Here is an 18350-nt window from a genome sequence, read left to right on the forward strand (position 1 = left end):
GTTATTTAAGATTTTGAAGAAAAATTTTTTAATAGAATATATTTGTTGTTTTCAAGTCGGTTTCTATTTAACCCATAGTTGGGACCCTAACAGGTACTACCACTCCGGGTCAGAGTGGACCTGTGAGCAATGGCAATTAAAGGGTAGCTCCACACTCCCCAAAGCCTGCAAACTGGGGCCTCACCACTGGATGCAGTTTAAGGTCATATCCAGGACCAGAAGTGGAGGAGAATGAGAAGTAGTGAGAGATCAATAAAGTACAAAAGAAGAGATGAGAGAGGTGGAGGGCAGTAACGAGTAGAAGGAGGAGGAAGGTTAATCATGTATTGAGACCCAAATAAATAATCGACAACTTACCAATGAACAATGATACACAAGCAGCCAATCAGAATGAGTATAATACAACTCATTACAATCAAAGCAATTCTCATTCCTGAAAGAAAAGCAAGAAAAGTTATCAATCATTTTTCAGAATAAACATGGGTTCTTATTTAGAATCCAACCTAATTAAAAAAAACAAAAAAACTTGAAAATACAGAAAAATCTTCATGATGCATGTATGTAACCATACCTTCCACGGACTATTGTCCACAGTAACAGTGGGTTACAAAGTAACTGTGATCTCATAACATGATATAGTCTCGGACTCCTTTAAAAATATTTCAGCATTTGCTGAATGCTACAACAACACATATCGTCAAATGCAGCTCAGAGGTGCACAAATATCTAAATCCCAAGTCTGTGTGGCAACACGATTTTCAAATCAAGAGGTTCTCTTTCACTCTCTGGCATGACTTTGAGGTTGGTTGTCTGGTTATGCTTGTGGTTTCTTCTTTCACCAAAGATCATTATTTGTCTGAAAGTTTTCGTCACTGAAAAGGTTTGGTTTGGAGTGAAAAAACTGAATCATTTTCCAAAAACACAAAAAAAAAAAACAACAAAGAAGAAATGACTCACAAGTCACTGATAATCATCTATATATATAAAAGGCAAAATGGCTGCACGCGTTTCTGTATGTCCAGCAAAGGCTTTTTTCGAGAGTCGGGGTTTACTATATTTTAGAACATTTTATATACTCCCTAGATTGTAATATCTATAATTTGTGAACGGTCGTTGTCTATCTTTTATTTGAGCGACTTTTAGAAAATTCACGTTATTTCGTCCTGTCACATGTTTGTTTGGCTTTTTCGTATAAAAACAAAACTAATCGAAAGCGAAGGCAGGTCCAGAAAGCAATTAGTTTTTATCACTGTGTGGAAAAACCCTTCATATCAGACAACTGCTATTCATTTGGACACTCCCTTTTTGTAGGGAGCTGGTTTTCCCTGGAATCATGGGGAAACAAATAAGCTTAAATGTGTGATTTCATTTTCCTGTCTCATCATGGCGCAGCGGTAAACCCTCACGTTTTCTTTCACTTTCTTTTCTGCCTTTGTGTCAAGGCTTCGGGTTCAAGCCTACCTGCCTACCACCGCTTTTTTTTTTTCAAACACGCATCTACAAATATCCGGGCAACGCCGGACACCCCCGCTAGTTTTATTATAAAAATTATTGTTAAATATTTCAATAGCATACACACACACACATATATATATCTATATATATATATAAAAGTGAACGTGTCTGTGTGTGTGTGTCTGTGTACATTTCCCTACGCAATAACTCTGTCAATTTTTAGTCTACAGACTCAAAATTTGATATACAGGGTACTGAGATTTGGGAAAATCGATGTGATCGGTTTTTGGCCAGAAATTTGGCGATTAAAGGGTCAAAGTTCAACGATTTGACGCTTGAGAACTCTACCAAACTCCTCCGACAATTTTGGGTTTACACACTTGAAATTTTAGATATAGGTTCTTTGGACTATGATATAAATGTGGGAGTGCCCCAGGGATCTATCCTTGGACCTCTGCTGTTCCTGATATTCATAAATGACCTCCCCGACAAAATTGCCTCTGAGATGGGTATATATGCTGATGACACCACACTCTATAGCAGGCACGACAGGAAAACAAATGAACATATATCTAAAGTAATGGCAGAAACACTAGAGGATGACCTCCAATCAGTAGTGGAATGGGGACAAAAATGGATGGTCACGTTCAATGCTGCCAAGACAAAACTGGTTTCATTCAATAATTACAAGAAACCTTCTCTACCACCTATAGCAATGGCCAACGACTCTTTATCTGAGAGTACGTCTCTCAAGCTCCTTGGCCTAACGTTCACAGGAAACATGAGCTGGAACAATTACATCGAGAGCATTGCCAGGGCTGCTACGAGGAAGGTGGGCTCTCTCTACCGTGCTAGAAAACTTCTAACACCCGAAAGTATCCTGTACCTCTACAAGGCCACTATTCGCCCATGTATGGAGTATTGCTGTCATATTTGGGCTGGTGCATCGGCTACTAGTCTCTCGCTCCTTGACAGGGTTCAAAAGAGAGTCGCAAATCTGATAGGCCCTAAACTGGCATCTAAGCTTCAGCCTCTGTCCCATCGTCGAAACGTTGCATCCCTCTGCCTGTTCTACAAGTATTTTAATGGTGAATGCTCTGATGAACTGCAAGCACTTGTGCCCCCACGACGTAAACACCCTCGACAGACCCAACAAGCTGCAAAATCCCACCCCCACACTGTAGAGATCCCTAGATGTAAAAGATCTTTCTACTCCAGTAGTTTCTTCCCCAGAACTGCTAGACTTTGGAATTCCATTCCAGGTCACTGCTTCCCCAACTGTACTGACATGCATAAGTTCAAGTGCAACGTGAACCAACATCTCGCTGCCCAAATTTTTTTTTTTTTTTTTTTTTTTTTTTACACAGTGATCACCACTTATCAAGGCCCGGAAGCCACTCAGGGATAAGGGTTATTGCAAGTACATCACGTTAGTGAGGAGATTTTATGAAGTGTTTAATTAGGGGGGCGGTTCATTAGGAATTTGTTAACATTAGACTTGAAGACATCCAAGTTGTAGTCCGGAGGGAAGCAGGCAGACGGAACAGAGTTCCACAGGCGTGCAGTTCTAAGAAAGAAGCTTTGCTCATGAAATCCGCGTTTTGATTTAGGCACAGATATAGAGTGGGGGAAATTTTTCACAGTGGATTCAGCTAGACGGGTGTTTTTCGTGAAAGTTTGGCGAGGGGGGACCAGGGATTGGAGTTCAGACGAGCACCTGCCATGAAAATAACGATAAAACAAGGATAGGCTCGCAACGTCTCTTCTGTGGGAGAGGGGTTGCAGGGTAGAGAAAAGGGCATCCCCCACTAAACCACAAAGTCTATTTTGTACTCTGTCAAGGCATGATAGGCTGTTTTTGGCAGCTCCTGCCCAGATATGGCAACAGTATTCCATCCTTGGCCGTACTTGGCTTTTATATAGATAGAGAATTGCATCAGTAGTGAGATATCTTCTGGAGCGGTAGAAGGATCCCACCATCTTTCCTGCGACCTTGGCAACAGACTTGATGTACGTGTTCCATTTCAGATCAGGAGTAAAGGTCAAACCCAGAAGCTTGTCAAAACACGGGGCCTCACCCAGACGAGAGCCATCCATCACAATTGATGCCAGCTGGGGATCAGAGCGTTGATGATGTAAGGATAGGAGTTTGGTTTTAGATGCATTAAAGGTAACTAGCCACATCTTCCCCCACTGAACCACGCGCTCGAGATCAGAGGAGAGAGAATCCGAGAGAGCTTCGTCATTTACAGCCTTTGATGTGTTGCCGTAGATGGTCGTGTCATCAGCATAGATGTCAACGAATGATTTAAGTATGTGTTTAGGGAGGTCATTGATGTAGATCAGGAAGAGAGTTGGGCCGAGGATTGACCCCTGAGGGACTCCAGCATTTATATTGCAGGCCTCCGATTTTTGTCCATCTACCACTACTCTTATGAGCCTATCGGAGAGAAATGATTTAATGATTGAGAAAACATTTCCAGTTATACCGTAGCTGGAAATCTTGTGAAGTAGACCCTTATGCCATACTTTGTCAAAGGCCTTTGATATGTCAAGAGCAATTGCCCTAGAAAGGAAGCCTTTGTCAAGAGATTCACTAACCCTGTGGGATATAACCGTCAGCACATCTGCGGTAGATCTTGCAGAGCGGAAACCATATTGTGTGTCACTAAGAAGGTTGTTTCTGCTGAGGTGGTTGACTATTTCTCTATTTAATATTGATTCCAGTAACTTACTCATAACACAGAGAAGACTTATTGGTCTGTATTGAGAGGGAGATGACTTATCACCTGAATTCTTAAATACAGGGCAAACTGATGAGGTCTTCCAGGGGGTCGGAAAGCACTTCTCCTTAAGGCAGCGCTTAAATAGTTTCGTAAGTATGGGAGCAAGTTCTGGTTGAAGCTTTTTTAACACTATAATTGGGATGCCATCAGGGCCAGTTGCTTTACTGGAATCTAGGTTTTTTATTAGCTTGGCGACCTCATGCACGGATATTTGTATATTACCTAGCTTGTTCTGTGTTATAGGAGGAAATATGGGGAGTTGATGGCCTTCGTCGCATAGGGTAGAATTAGCTGCAAAGTTCTTTGCAAATAGTTTGGCCTTGTCTGACGCTGACGAGATAACCTCTGGTCCATTGATAATGGTTGGGATAGAACGCACACTTCTGTTCAGGATCCTATTTGTTATTTGCCAAAACTGGTGGGAACCAAGCCGTTGATCAGCTACCTTGGATTTAACAGACTGGGCATATAGCTCTCTTGCATTTTTTATTACTCTTTTACAGTGGTTGCTGGCAGTCCTGAAAGCAGCTTTAGTCTCAGTGCATCTATTACGTTGGTAGTTATGGAAAAAGTGATTTCTGTGCGCAATGGCAGCAGCACATTCTGGGGAGAACCATGGCTGGCTGTTAGGTTTTTGTTGGAATTTTTTTGATGGTATGAATTGGTCTATGCCTACAATTAACCATTCGGTCAGATCTGATACTATAGAGGACACTTCCTTTTTAAACATGGAGTGCAGAGGTAAATCAGATATGAATGTACGGAAGCTATCCCAGTCAGCCATAGAGTATCGGTATACAGTACGGTGGAGGGGTACGTCTGATGGCTTCTTACATTTTGTTTTTATCTTAACTGATACGACGGAGTGGTCGGAGGATCCTAAAGGAGAATGAACGGTACATGAACATAGCTCAGGGGAAGTTGAGAGAAACAGGTCTAAGAGGCTTGCATATTGATTGGGTGTATCGGGCACACGGGTGGGTTCGCGAACAATCTGAGTGAGGTCATAAGCAATGGCAAAATCATGACAAAACCTCCCCTCATCATCTGTCTTATTTGAATGGGTTAGCCATTCCACGTTATGGACGTTGAAGTCACCACAGATGTGGATGTTAGCCGAGGGATGTGAAGACAGTATGTGGTCTATTTTCTCAGATATGCTCTTAAAGATAGTAACTCCGCTGTTGTGGGGCCTATAGAGGGCAAATATAAATGCAGTGGTGTTAGCAAGTGCAACCCTGAAGCACATATAGGGTAAATTAGGATCTTCTCTAGAGATATCCCTGCCACATGGGAAGCCATCCTTAATGTAGGCACATATTCCATGCCCATGGCGATCTTGGGAGTCAGATTTAGCTGTTAAATTGGAGTATCCATGCATTATGAACTCATCTAGGGAAGTGGTCGGCCCTATTCCAGTTTCACATAGAAATAATATGTCCGGTTTCGTCTCCTGTAATTGGGTTTCAACCTCTGGAAGGTTGGAACGTAGACCCCTGATATTGGAGAAGGAGACCTGGTAGTAGGGGTCTACGCTGGAAGATGGGGTTCTAGGTTTAATCGAGTTTTTATTCTGGAGATATTTCATGTTGAGGTTTGGGGATTTGTGGAATAGGTCGGCATACTTGGTTAGAGCAGTACAGAGAGGGAAAGTAAGAGAGAAAAAGACAGGAAGATTTTTTTTTATTTGTAGCACACGAAAAGGTAAAGCCGTAACAATTACCCACTAGTATGGCATCGAGAGGCCCCACCAGAGCCTACTGCATGGTCCAGATCCACTCACCAAATGGCAATACAGCAGTCCCAGTACTTTGCGCCTGCTGATAGGACAGCCTCCTTAGTGGTTAATCCAAGGTTCGGGTCCCTGACTATCAGGCGGATAACGTCAGCCCAGACAAAACGTTTACCTCCAGCACCCTTACTAGTGACATGGCAACAAGGACAGACAAAGACAGAAAAATATCCGACATCTCAGACTACTGGTCACCAAGTAGTACCCTACATAGTACCCCAGTAGATGTTTCCCCTGATAGTAGCCCCCTACACCAAAGTGGAAATGTGCCTTGTTTGGGGTGAAAATGTAATAAAAAAAAAAAAAAACATGGATCTAACTTAATAACTTGATTTGAGCCCAAAACAATAAATTTTAAGGGGTCATAATAGGGGTCAAAGTTTTTAAAAAATTTACCTCTGCGGTCTCTTCCAAATTACTCAGACAATTTCTGGTCTAAATATTTGAAATTTTACATAAAGGGTATTCAGAGATAGGACAAGCTTTTTCATCAGTTTGGGTCGAAAACTTTTAGTTACCAATATATAAATGTATGTATGTATGTCTGTTTGCATGTCTGCCTTAAACTTTCAATAGAGGCGACGAATTTTACCAAGATCAGTATCGTTTTAAAGTTCGACCTTTCATACGACAAATATCGAAAAATTGGCTAAAAACATTAATATCTTCCCCTTCAACTAGACACTTTTCTACAGGGGGGGCACTTTTTTCGCCGATATTTTTGAAAGTTATCCTCTCCTTTAGATTGTCTAGCCTTAATTTTTAAAAATGTCGCTTTCGGTTTGGTAGTGGTCATAACAGCATAAACATTAGGTTTTACTCCGTTCTTTTCCTCCTTTGCGTACGGGTTCGAGCCTACCTTCCTACTACCACTTTTTTTTTTTTTGCTCAACATACACATCCAAACACTCGGGCAACGCCGGGCTGAAATGCTAGTATATATATAAATCAAGGCAATAAGAATGAAAAGTTTACCCTATAAAAGCATGTGTAAACTTAAACCTAATATAAATATTAATATTTATATAATAATCCCAACCTAATCAAAAAGCTCAATATAAACACAATAGGGAGCAGAACTTGTCATAAGGAAAAGAAATCAAGGCTGTAAATTAAAATTTACAAGGAAATTTATTGTTCGGCAGAATATTTCTTTTCCAATCGGATTGTTTTTTGCTCTGCAATTTACTTGTGTGTTTTGGCTGACATTGAAATTCTGACTATTTGTTTTTAAAAAAAACTTTCTTTGTTTCTTGGATTAAGTGAGACGTTATGCATTCTGAATCTTTTGGGGGGTTTTTTGCCATTTTTTCCCCTATTTTCCCATTATTTAACCGACATGAACATTCTTTTTGCACTTTATGACTAACCATCATAAAGTGCTGTTTCATTTAATGCCATAACCAGCAAACTCTTAGCTCGGCTATAATAATAATTTGCTAATTTCTTTCTTTTCTCTGAAGAGAAGAATAGCATTCTTTGAAACTCTGTGGAATAATGGTTTCTTGAAAATTATTTTTGGAGTATTCTGGTGAACAATAAATTTCCTTGTAAATTTTAATTTACAGTCTTGATTTCTTTTCCTTAAGTTGAAATGGAAAGCTTATATTTTTTTCTCATTAAAGAAATATGTCCTGGATGACTGGGGTTTCTGTTTTCAGTTTAACACGTTTTTCTAATTTCATCAAGCTCAATAGCTTGCTTACCACAGGGAGTCGTTGGGCACCACTTGGGGAGTTTCTGATTGTTTGAAAACTTTTGTTTTTATTGAGCCTGATTCTGCCTCCTCTATCGTTGCATCTTTAATAACTTTTTCTTTCTTCCCTCTCTTTCTCCTCTTCAAAAAAGAGAGTATAATATAACTTCAATATAACTTAATATTCATATGATATCTCCCTCACTTTCCCAGAATGAACATAATTTGTCAGTAACACCTTACTTGATTTTCATAGCTCTTCTTATTCTGCAAGCTATTTTCTTGACTTATTTCTGGAAATTTAAAATTTCTGCCAGTTTTCTCTTATTAGTAACTAACAGGGAGTGCCCGGTGTTGTCCGGGTGTTTGTTGGCATGTGTGTAGGAAAAAGAAAGTGTTGTAGGCAGGTAGGCTCGAACCTGAAGTCTTGAGGCAAAGGTGGAAAAGAAAGTGAAACTTGATAACTTTCCGTGATGCTAAGAGGCCAGAGGAAGTAAGAATCATTCAAATTAAACGATTAAAAAGTTAAGTGAATGAATTCACACAGGTGCATAAATTGTAAGGAAATAGGTCGAACATAAGAAAGTAAATCGTATTGTAGACATGTTGGTACTTGTACAGAAATTAAAAAATGAAAATATCGAAAAAAAGGTTATAGTGTACGTGTCTGTTATGGAACGAAGTTCTCCGAAAAAAAATTTCACTTTATTTCATCAAGTAGTTTTTTTTTTTTACAGCGAAAAAATAATTTGTTATGATACCGAGCAAAAGGTTCGATTTTTAGGAAGAAAAGCTAGAATTAAAAATGGGAAGGGAGTGTCGGCGCTTTACATTGAGTTATCTCCCCGTGGCATGTTGTTCAGGTTCAGCAAATTTCACAATGTCTGACTTCAACGCGCTCTCATAAGAACGTGTTTTTCCGCTGTAAAAAAAAAAAAAACTACTCGATTAAATTAAATGAAATTTTTTTTTTCGGAGATCTTAAGTCCAAAACGGATGCGTACAATATAACCTTTTTTCGATATTTTCATTTTTTACCGTCTTGACTAAACTGTACAAGTGCCGACATGTTTTACCGGAAGTGAGGGTCAGCTGATCGGATCTGCATGTGAGTCACATGATCAGGTTAGCTGGAGTCAGTGAGTTGGGTTTTGGACGTAAAGAAGAGCGGATGGCTTAACAGGTCGTCCCCTCCCCTTCACTGGGGAGGGGGGGCTGACGTACGTGAAAATAAGACCTTGAATTAACCATGCAAGCAAAGACATTCACTTTCCATTTTTCTGCGATCAACATCTGGAAGGTGAATAAAAACTATATAAAACCATTCATTGTCTTGGAGTGAATGAAGATTCGTTCAAAACAGGTTTCCAGTCTCCTCTCCAAGAACAAGATGAATTCCAGGTGGACAAGATTAACGACGCATGAAGTAAGGTATGGTCCAAAATACATGTACCACACACACACGCAAAAGCATATGAACAATTAGATATGAATATATCACAAATAGACAGCAACATTTAGACGATCATACAACGGTGCCCCTTTTATGATACCAACAATACAACATAATGAGATCAAACATCACGCCATAGGGGAATGAAATCCTGCAATTAACTTTGGCTGCAAGCCAATTTCTGCATATTTGTTTGTTTCCCCAAGATGTTGGGGAAAACCAGCTCCCCATAAAAAGGGGAGTGTCCAAATGAATAGCAATTATCTGCTATGACGCGTTTTCTCCTCATTGATCAAAGCTCATTGGTTTCTGGAGGTAGACGCATTTGTTCCAGATTCAGTTTCGCTTTTTTATACGGAAAAGCCAAACAAACACGTGAGAGTAAGAAATAGCGCGAAAATAACATGTAAAAGTCACTCGAATAAAAGATAGAGATGACCTTCTTTCGTAAATCAGAGATATTATAATCTAGAGAATATATAAAAAGTTCTAAGCGATGGTAACCTCCCCAAGCGCCCCCCCCCCCCGGAAAAAAAAACCTTTGCCGGACATACAAAAAAGCGCACACACATTTTCGCTTTTATATAATAGATTAATGAATTGTAAGAATTTACCAACAAGGTTATTAGATTTCACCCTGGATGCACAGTATCACCACATCTACTCATCACAGAACAAAAATGTCATATTCCAAAAATCACATAAATTGATCAAGTAATTTTTTTTTTTAACTAAGAAAAACCAAATTTTATGAGTAAGCAAGACTGGGACTGTCTTACGTTGCCATCTTGAAAAAAAGGGCAGTTAAATAATTCAAACTTGCAAGATTAGCCTTGTAATGTTAAATTTATTTCACAATCGTTTTAAATTTATTATTAAATTATTATTTTATAAAAAAAAAACTACTTGACCAATTTATATGATTTTTGGATTATGATATTTTCATTTTGTGATGGATATATACATTAAAGTTGAATAATATATGCAAGATGGACTATGAATTTTTGTGAGATCATGGACTGACCACATCATTAACTGCTTCAACTGATTTGGTTATAATTGGTTGAAAGAAACTGATGATTCACATATATTTAAGGAAAGCAAAACTAGTTGAAGTCAGTTGAAGCTACAAGTTGGAATGTAAACACTTACCAGTTGTTGCTACCTGACATGGACTTTTATTATTGTACCTAACAGAATAAATCTGTTCTATATTTGTATATTGTTTTCCACTTGACGATACAACACGTATTAAGGTAATTTTTGGGGACATACCACACATCTCCATCTGGATAAAGGACAGCATTAATCATGAAACTTCCTCTCCCTTTTTAGTGAAAAATTGGCTAAAAAAGTGAGCTCTGATTGGGAAAATATTTCTAAATCAAAAATTTATAGAATCTGATATTAGAAGAGGGAATGACTTGACATTGCTGTGCAGAATGCAATTAATTGTCCATTAAGTATTTTGTGAATCATATATATGATAATCACGTTAAAACATCGGTTTTCACACTGAAGTTAAGCAATGTTGAGCCTGGTCAATACCAGATGGATGGCTAATTTTGGAATACCAAGCGCTGTATGTAGGAGGACATTGACATCTCCCGAAAAGACCTGCAACAACTTAATGTTGTCATCTTCCCCAACGGGGATATACATGCGATCAGAGAACGCTTGTGAATTTGATATTCTATGATACTTCCTCCTTTGAAGGAAACCAGTCCAACCTGCCTAGGGTGAATTCTACTACTGGCTGGAACAATTCATGATTGACTTGTTTGGAAAAGCTGGCTCAAACCACCAAGGATGATAGTTGTATAAAAAGTCTTGCACGAACAAGCAGTTGATTAAAATAGAAAAAAAAAAACAATAAATTCTTACCTGCCATATTAGAAAAGCAATTGCCGCATATAGACTGGAAGTTGTTATTGGACGTTGCGGGTGGACGGCAAAAAAAATGATCTTTTAGGGTGGCATTCCTATTATTGACTTCACCCACTGAAAAAAAAGGAGAGGTTTTATTATCAGGTTAATATTTTAACATGTATTAGAATACGGATGACCCGTTGGGTCACAATCAGTACCACTTTGATAAACTGTGATATGTTATGAAATTATGCATAATTAAAAATGATAAGTCTCTTTAATAAGGACAATATAGAAGTAAAGTCATTATGTAGTTATCTAATTTATAATTTACATTGGAAAAAAAAAAAAGCAAACGTTTTATTATCAAGTTAATATTGTGACATAGAATGTGTATTTGAAATGTAACAGAATTGGTGTCACAATTTTATTTTTTTCCAAGTAACTACAAAAAGTACCCCCCCCCCTCTAAAGTCTAATGCAGTTTCCCATAACTTGACGTTAATGTTGGTTACATTCACCCAAGATGGGTAGAGCCAGCTCCTCTCATAGAACACTCAGCACTTTGGATGAACACAGGATACAGATCATGCACAGTGGTCTGCAGCGCCTAAGATAGTTATGGACAGCCTATCTCAGGATCTGTGACGCAGACCTATGGATCAGAAGTAAGTTTTACGTCAGCTTTGGTGTGTAATCACGTCTTCAGTTGGCTTACTCCTAGGCGTCTTTGCCAATCTTAGAGTGGTTCTGGAGTTATTGCTTCGTGGATGAACTCTTCTGTGTTGCGGCATACAACGTGACCAAACCAACAAAGTCTCCTCTTTAGAAGCACTTAGTTAATGGGGATGATCCTGCATCGTGTCTAAATTTATGTATTGGAAACAATACAGTGCTAACGGACCTGTAGACTTCAGCAGAGGCAGCATAGGTCAAACGCTACTAACTTTTTGAGATTCGGAGCTCTTTTTTTTTTTTTTTTTTTTTTTTTTTTACAAAGGCATCACCACATTATCAAGGCCCAGAGGCCACTCAAGGATAACGGTTAAAGAGTGTACAGTAGACGTTGGTCAATATAGTAATCATTAGTAATGAAAATTTGGTAAATTTAATAACTTATATGGAACGGCTCATCAAGAACTTATTTACCTTAGACTTGAACACAACCATATTGTAGTCAGCCGGAAAGCAGGAAAACGGAAGACAATTCCACAGGCGTGCAGTTCTAAGAAAGAAGCTTTGTTCATGGAATCTATGTTTAGGTTTAGGCACAGATAAAGAGTGGGGGAAATTATTGATAGTGTTTACAGCTAGACGAGTGTTTCTTGTGAAAGTTTGGCGAGGGGGGACCATAGATTGAAGCTCAGTTGAACACTTTCCATGAAAATAACGATACATCAGAGACAAACTCGCAACATCTCTTCTGTGAGATAGAGGTTGTAAGGAGGAGAAAAGGACATCTCCTACGAGGCTACGAAGTCTATTTTGAACTCTATCAAGGCAGGACAAGTCCTTTCTAGCAGCTCCTGCCCAGATGTGGCAACAGTATTCCATCCTTGGACGTACCTGGCTCTTATATAGATAGAGAATAGCATCAGCAGTGAGATATCTACTGGATCGATAGAAAGATCCCACCATTTTTCCAGCGGCCTTGGCAACAGATTTGATATACGTGTTCCATTTAAGATCAGGAGTAATGGTCAAGCCCAGAAGCTTGTCAAAACTTGAGGCCTCCTGAAGACGAGAGCCATTCATTTCAATTGATGACAAATGTGGATCAGAATGTTGATGATGTAAAGAGAGAAGCTTGGTTTTAGATGCATTAAAAGTAACCAGCCACTCCTTTCCCCATTGTACTACATGCTCAAGATCAGAGGAGAGAGAATTGGAGAGTACTTGCTCGTTTACTGTCTTAGATGTGGTACCATAAATGGTAGTGTCGTCAGCATAAATGTCTACAAATGATGTAAGGATATGATTTGGAAGATCATTAATGTAGATCAGGAAAAGAGTTGGGCCCAGGATGGATCCCTGAGGGACACTTATCAGCCAAGTCTCACAGCTGTAGAGAAGGATTGTCCGTACAAGTGAAGAAAACAAGCTAAGAGACATGAAAGGCTAAACAAGATCATGTATTAGGAGAGTGGGTGATATTTTTGATTAGTAAGCGGTTAAGTCAATTAGCATGAGAGATGAAATTTCCACATGGATATCCTGGAAAGTGGAACGAGCATTTTTAGGAATTTGTGATGCAACCCACAACCCAACCAGAGATTGTTGATCTGTGCTTACCAAATCAATACATTGCAAGAAGATTTTTAGTGTATCAATTCATCCTAAGTCAGCTTCCAGTTACGAAGAAAAAAAACCAAGATAGCAACACAGGCTCTGGTCATCACAAGGAGAGTTCTTTGTTTCAACTCTTATGACTTCTTCAAAAATAATTATATATATTAGTGGCTGGCAAGGCCACAGGGGAGACAACTAAGCAAAAAAAAAAAAAAAAAAAAAAAAACTTAAGTAAAATTTATTCCAAAGCAGCAAAACTAAAGCTGGCTTGCTAGGACTCTATGTAGGCAGATTTGGCCATATTTTATTGGTTTAAAAATATAGGGTTTTTTTTTTCCAATTCTCATAAAATTTTAACCATAAAATAGTATTATAATCTTCTAAAAGCCTGCAAATTTTCATGTAGTTTCGTCCCATAGAACCAAAGATATAAGCATTTCAATATTCAATTTGACTACACACACACATATTAGTTGCCTGTCTAACTGCACTGATGAGCTGTGAAACAGCGTAACAGTACTGTATGTGTATGACTATATATATATACACATATATATGTGTGTGTGTAATGCACACAGGGTGATGTGATGCGCAAGTGTGTTAGCTATAAGGTAGCGTCTTGGCTTACGCACCATCTCGCTCTCAGCAACCACCACTGGCTAGCCTTGCGCGAAACGAGAAGCCGAGTGCGTAAGTCTTCTCCTGTCAGTACACAGCCTCTCCATCATCAAGACCTCTGCTGTGCCTCCTCGTGGTCACACACGGTAACTGGTTGTCATGGGACTCCAGGCTGAATCAGTAGAGGATCTCGGAACAGCAGGGAGTCCCAGAGGGACTGTGCTATGGCCCACCGACGTGTGGACATGCCCTGACACATTACCAATCCCTATCCCAGCCATGGGTCAAATGGCCTCACTGCCTTGTGAGAGCCATGGAAATGGATAAGGCTAGGGGAGCAACCCCGACAGAAACGAAGGAGTGGAGCCCCTTAGGCGGTTGGATGGCATACTTGCCTCCCTCCGGCAGCTCCTGCACCCTTGTTCGTCCCCAGCCGTCTCGACTATGTCTTGCCGTTGGAATTGGGCGGGCCAGGACGAGAGAGTGAGGCCGATGCAGCGCAAGTCCCCCTCACTATAATCCAAATCCAGCGCAAGTCAGGGTGTCAAATATTGCGTCAACACCAAGCCCTGTGGCGATGGGTGAGCGGCAAAGCAGCAGGTGTGGAAATCACTGGGAGCTGTAGCTGCAAACCTGCACACAGGCGGCCCAGAAACTGGTCGTACTCCACTCGACCGAAGCAGCGAGGGGGTGCAGGCAACTGGCTGGCCGACCGAGCAGTCCTTTTCAGGATAACTCTGCTCGCCTCCATGGCATGAGGACGGGGCGATAAAAGGAGCCCTAAACATAGCTGCTTCACCATCACCCCTGGCCAGCATACCGCGGCTGGCGGGGTTTCCCTCAAAGCGGTCGAGACATAAGAAAGAAAGGGTTGGTGCTTACCTTATCATGGAATGTCCGTACTTTGCTCGACAACACCAGAGCTGACCGACCCGAGAGAAGAACTGCTCTCGTAGCAAGGGAGCTTGCCCGTTATAAGGTAGACATCGCAGCCCTCAGTGAGACTCGCCTCTCAGACAAGGGTCAACTGACAGAGTCAGGTGGCGGCTACACCTTCTTTTGGAGTGGACGCAGCGGCGAGGAGCGCAGAGAGGCTGGCGTGGGCTTCGCCATCAAGACTGAGCACGTGAGGAAGCTGGTTAGCATCCCGGACAGCATCAATGACCGGCTGATGAAGATGCAACTCCCGCTTAACAAGGCAAGAACCGCCACACTGATCAGCGCCTACGAACCAACCATGACTAACCCCAAAGATACCAAGGACCAGTTCTATGAAGATCTGGAAAGCCTCATCTCCGCTGCTCCGCAGAGAGAGAAGCTCATCGTCCTCGGCGACTTCAATGCCCACGTTGGCATGGACCATTCCACTTGGGACCGGGTCCTTGGCCACCATGAAGTGGGCAAGTGCAATAGCAACGGCCTACGGCTGCTCAGCCTTTGCGCTGCACACGACCTTTCCATCACCAACACCATGTTCCGCCTACCCACCCATAACAAGACGTCGTGGATGCACCCACGCTCCCACCACTGGCATCTGATTGACTACGTCATCATCAGGGCAAGGGACAGGAGAGACGTAAGATTGACCAAGGCTGTGTGTGGTGCCGACTGTTGGACAGACCACCGCCTGATCATATCCAAAATGTGCCTCTACATCCAACCCAAGAGGCGGCCTCAGGGCCAGAAAGTCACAAAGCGCCTTGACCTGGAAAAACTTAAAAGTCCAGATGTCATCCATGAGCTACAGGAAGCAATCAAAGACAAGCTATCTGTCCCCCTCACCATCTCGGACACTATCGAAGATCAGTGGGCACACCTCAGAGACTCCACCTACTCCATCGCTCTCAAAATCATTGGACCCAAGCAAAAGAAGCACCAGGACTGGTTTGATGAAAATGACTCTGAGATTCAGCCCCTCCTGGAGGAGAAACGCCAACTTCTCCGTGCACATCAGAGTGACCCCAAGTGTTTTGCAAAGAAAGCTGCCTTCATCAACATCCGCAGCAAGGTGCAGGCCAGACTCCGCTCCATGCAGGATGCCTGGCTCAGCGCCAAACCAGATGAGATCCAGGAGCATGCCAATAGCCAGGATATGAGGAAGTTTTACGATGCGCTGAGGGCTGTCTACGGTCCCCAGTCCTCTAGCTCCTCCCCCCTACTTAGCTCCGATGGAACAACTGTCTTGAATGACAAAAAGCAAATCCTTGATAGATGGGCGGAGCACTTTAACAGTGTGCTAAACCGACCATCTTCCATCAACGATGAAGCCATCGATCGACTACGCCAGGAGCCTATCAACGAGGAGCTCGACATCCCACCCTCATCAGAGGAAGTAAGCAAAGCCATCAAGCAACTTTCCTCTGGGAAGGCCCCCGGCCCCGACTCAATTCCAGCAGAAGTATATAAAGCTGGTGGACCTACACTGCTTTTAAGACTAACAGAACTCTTCCAATCCATGTGGGAGAGTGAAGAATTACCGCAAGATTTTCGTGATGCTACTATCGTTCACATTTACAAACGCAAGGGAAATCGTCAGTCATGTGACAACCACCGCGGGATATCCCTTCTTTCCATCGCCGGGAAAATCCTGGCCCACGTCCTTCTCAACCGCCTGCTGGTGCACCTTGAAGATGGTCTTCTTCCCGAGAGCCAGTGTGGCTTTCGAGCGGGCCGCGCGACGACTGATATGATCTTTGCTGCACGCCAACTGCAGGAGAAGTGTGTCGGGCAGCACCGGGGCCTCTTCACCACGTTCGTCGACCTGACCAAGGCCTTCGACACTGTTTGCCGAAATGGCCTCTGGCGGATCATGAAAAAATTTGGTTGTCCAGACAGGTTCATCGCCATTGTCAGGCAGTTCCATGAGGGCATGACCGCTCGTGTCCTGGATGACGGCGACCCCTCAGAACCCTTCCCTGTGACCAACGGGGTCAAGCAGGGCTGTGTTTTAGCCCCGACGCTCTTCAGCATGGTTTTCTCTGCCATGCTCCAGGACGCTTTCAAAGACAGTCACTCTGGCATTGTCATCAAGTACAGATGTGACGGGAAATTGTTTAACATCAGGCGAATGCAGGCAGTCACGAAAGTGAGGGAAACCATCATCAGAGACCTTCTCTTTGCCGATGACTGTGCCCTTAATGCCCCAAATGAGATAGAGATGCAACGTCAAATGGACGGATTTTCCACCAGTTGTGACAACTTTGGTCTCACCATCAGTACAAAGAAGACAGAAGTTATGTACCAACCCGCCCCAGGAGATGCATACCATGAACCCGGCATCACTGTCAAAGGACAGAAGATCCATGCTGTGGAGCAATTCACCTACCTTGGCAGCACCCTCTCCCGCACCGCCAACATTGACATTGAGGTTAACCATAGGATCTCCACAGCGAGCAGTGCATTTGGAAGACTTAGAGACAATGTGTGGAAGAGGAGAGGCATTACACTCGCAACCAAACTGAAAGTATACCGAGCGGTCGTCCTGACAACCCTACTCTACGCCTGCGAAACTTGGACGCCATATAAAAGACATGAAAAACAGTTGAATGGCTTCCACCTCAGATGCCTCCGTAATCTTCTCAACATCCGCTGGCAAGACAGAATTCCTGACACAGAAGTCTTGAAGCGCGCAGGGCTCCATACCATCACCACCATAATCTGCAAAACCCAGCTCCGGTGGGCAGGCCATGTCTATCGCATGCACGACAGCCGAATCCCAAAACAACTTTTCTATGGAGAACTCAGCCAGGGAAAGCGGAATGCAGGGGGCCAAAAGAAACGATATAAAGACTGTCTGAGAACATCCCTAAAAGACTTTGACATCAGCCCCCAGTCTTGGGAGAGTCGCGCTGCTGAACGTTCGGCCTGGCGTTGCGTCATCAGCCTAGGAGCCGACAGGGCAGAGAATCAACGCATGACACACGACCAGCAGAAGCGCAAGAGGAGGAAGGAGAGAGCTGCCTGTTCACAGCCTGCCGATACCGCCTTCACGTGTCCAGAGTGTGGAAGAGTCTGCCGAGCACGGATTGGCCTCATCAGCCATCTCAGGACCCACAAACCCCTGACGCCGAATTGATTGATACCTTGGTCATCGTCGATTCCGACGGACGAGCAAGAAGAGAAGAATATATACACACACACACACCACTTTTTTGGTTATTTTATAAGTTTGAAATCTCAGCAACTAATGATCAGAATTTAAGAAATGAAGGTTCGTTGGAAAGGTAATAACCTGAATTGTGCACTGGGCTATGTGACATTTGCTCTTAAGGTTGCACACTAAATGAATCATCCATCATCCAGAACCTATGTTTGGCACTTTTTTTTATAGCCATAAAATGTTTCGGTAAAGGTGCAGTATCTTTCCACTCTCAAAAGATCCTTTAAAATTAC

The 18350-nt window shown here is 42.1% G+C and overlaps 1 protein-coding gene across 1 annotated transcript in view; it reads right to left on the reverse strand.

Moving 5' to 3' along the window:
- Positions 1-18350, reverse strand: part of LOC145277499 (uncharacterized) — a 243875-nt gene that overhangs the window by 19862 nt on the left and 205663 nt on the right. The window contains exons 4-5 of the mRNA XM_080128890.1: positions 11067-11183; positions 358-433 (exon numbers count right to left, since the gene is read on the reverse strand). Coding sequence (XP_079985016.1) covers positions 358-433; positions 11067-11183 — 193 coding nt within the window. The remainder of the gene's footprint in view (positions 1-357; positions 434-11066; positions 11184-18350) is intronic.

This window comes from Euprymna scolopes, chromosome 6, assembly GCF_053919585.1.
Source record: "Euprymna scolopes isolate OS-2025 chromosome 6, ASM5391958v1, whole genome shotgun sequence".
Classification (NCBI taxonomy): domain Eukaryota; kingdom Metazoa; phylum Mollusca; class Cephalopoda; order Sepiida; family Sepiolidae; genus Euprymna; species Euprymna scolopes.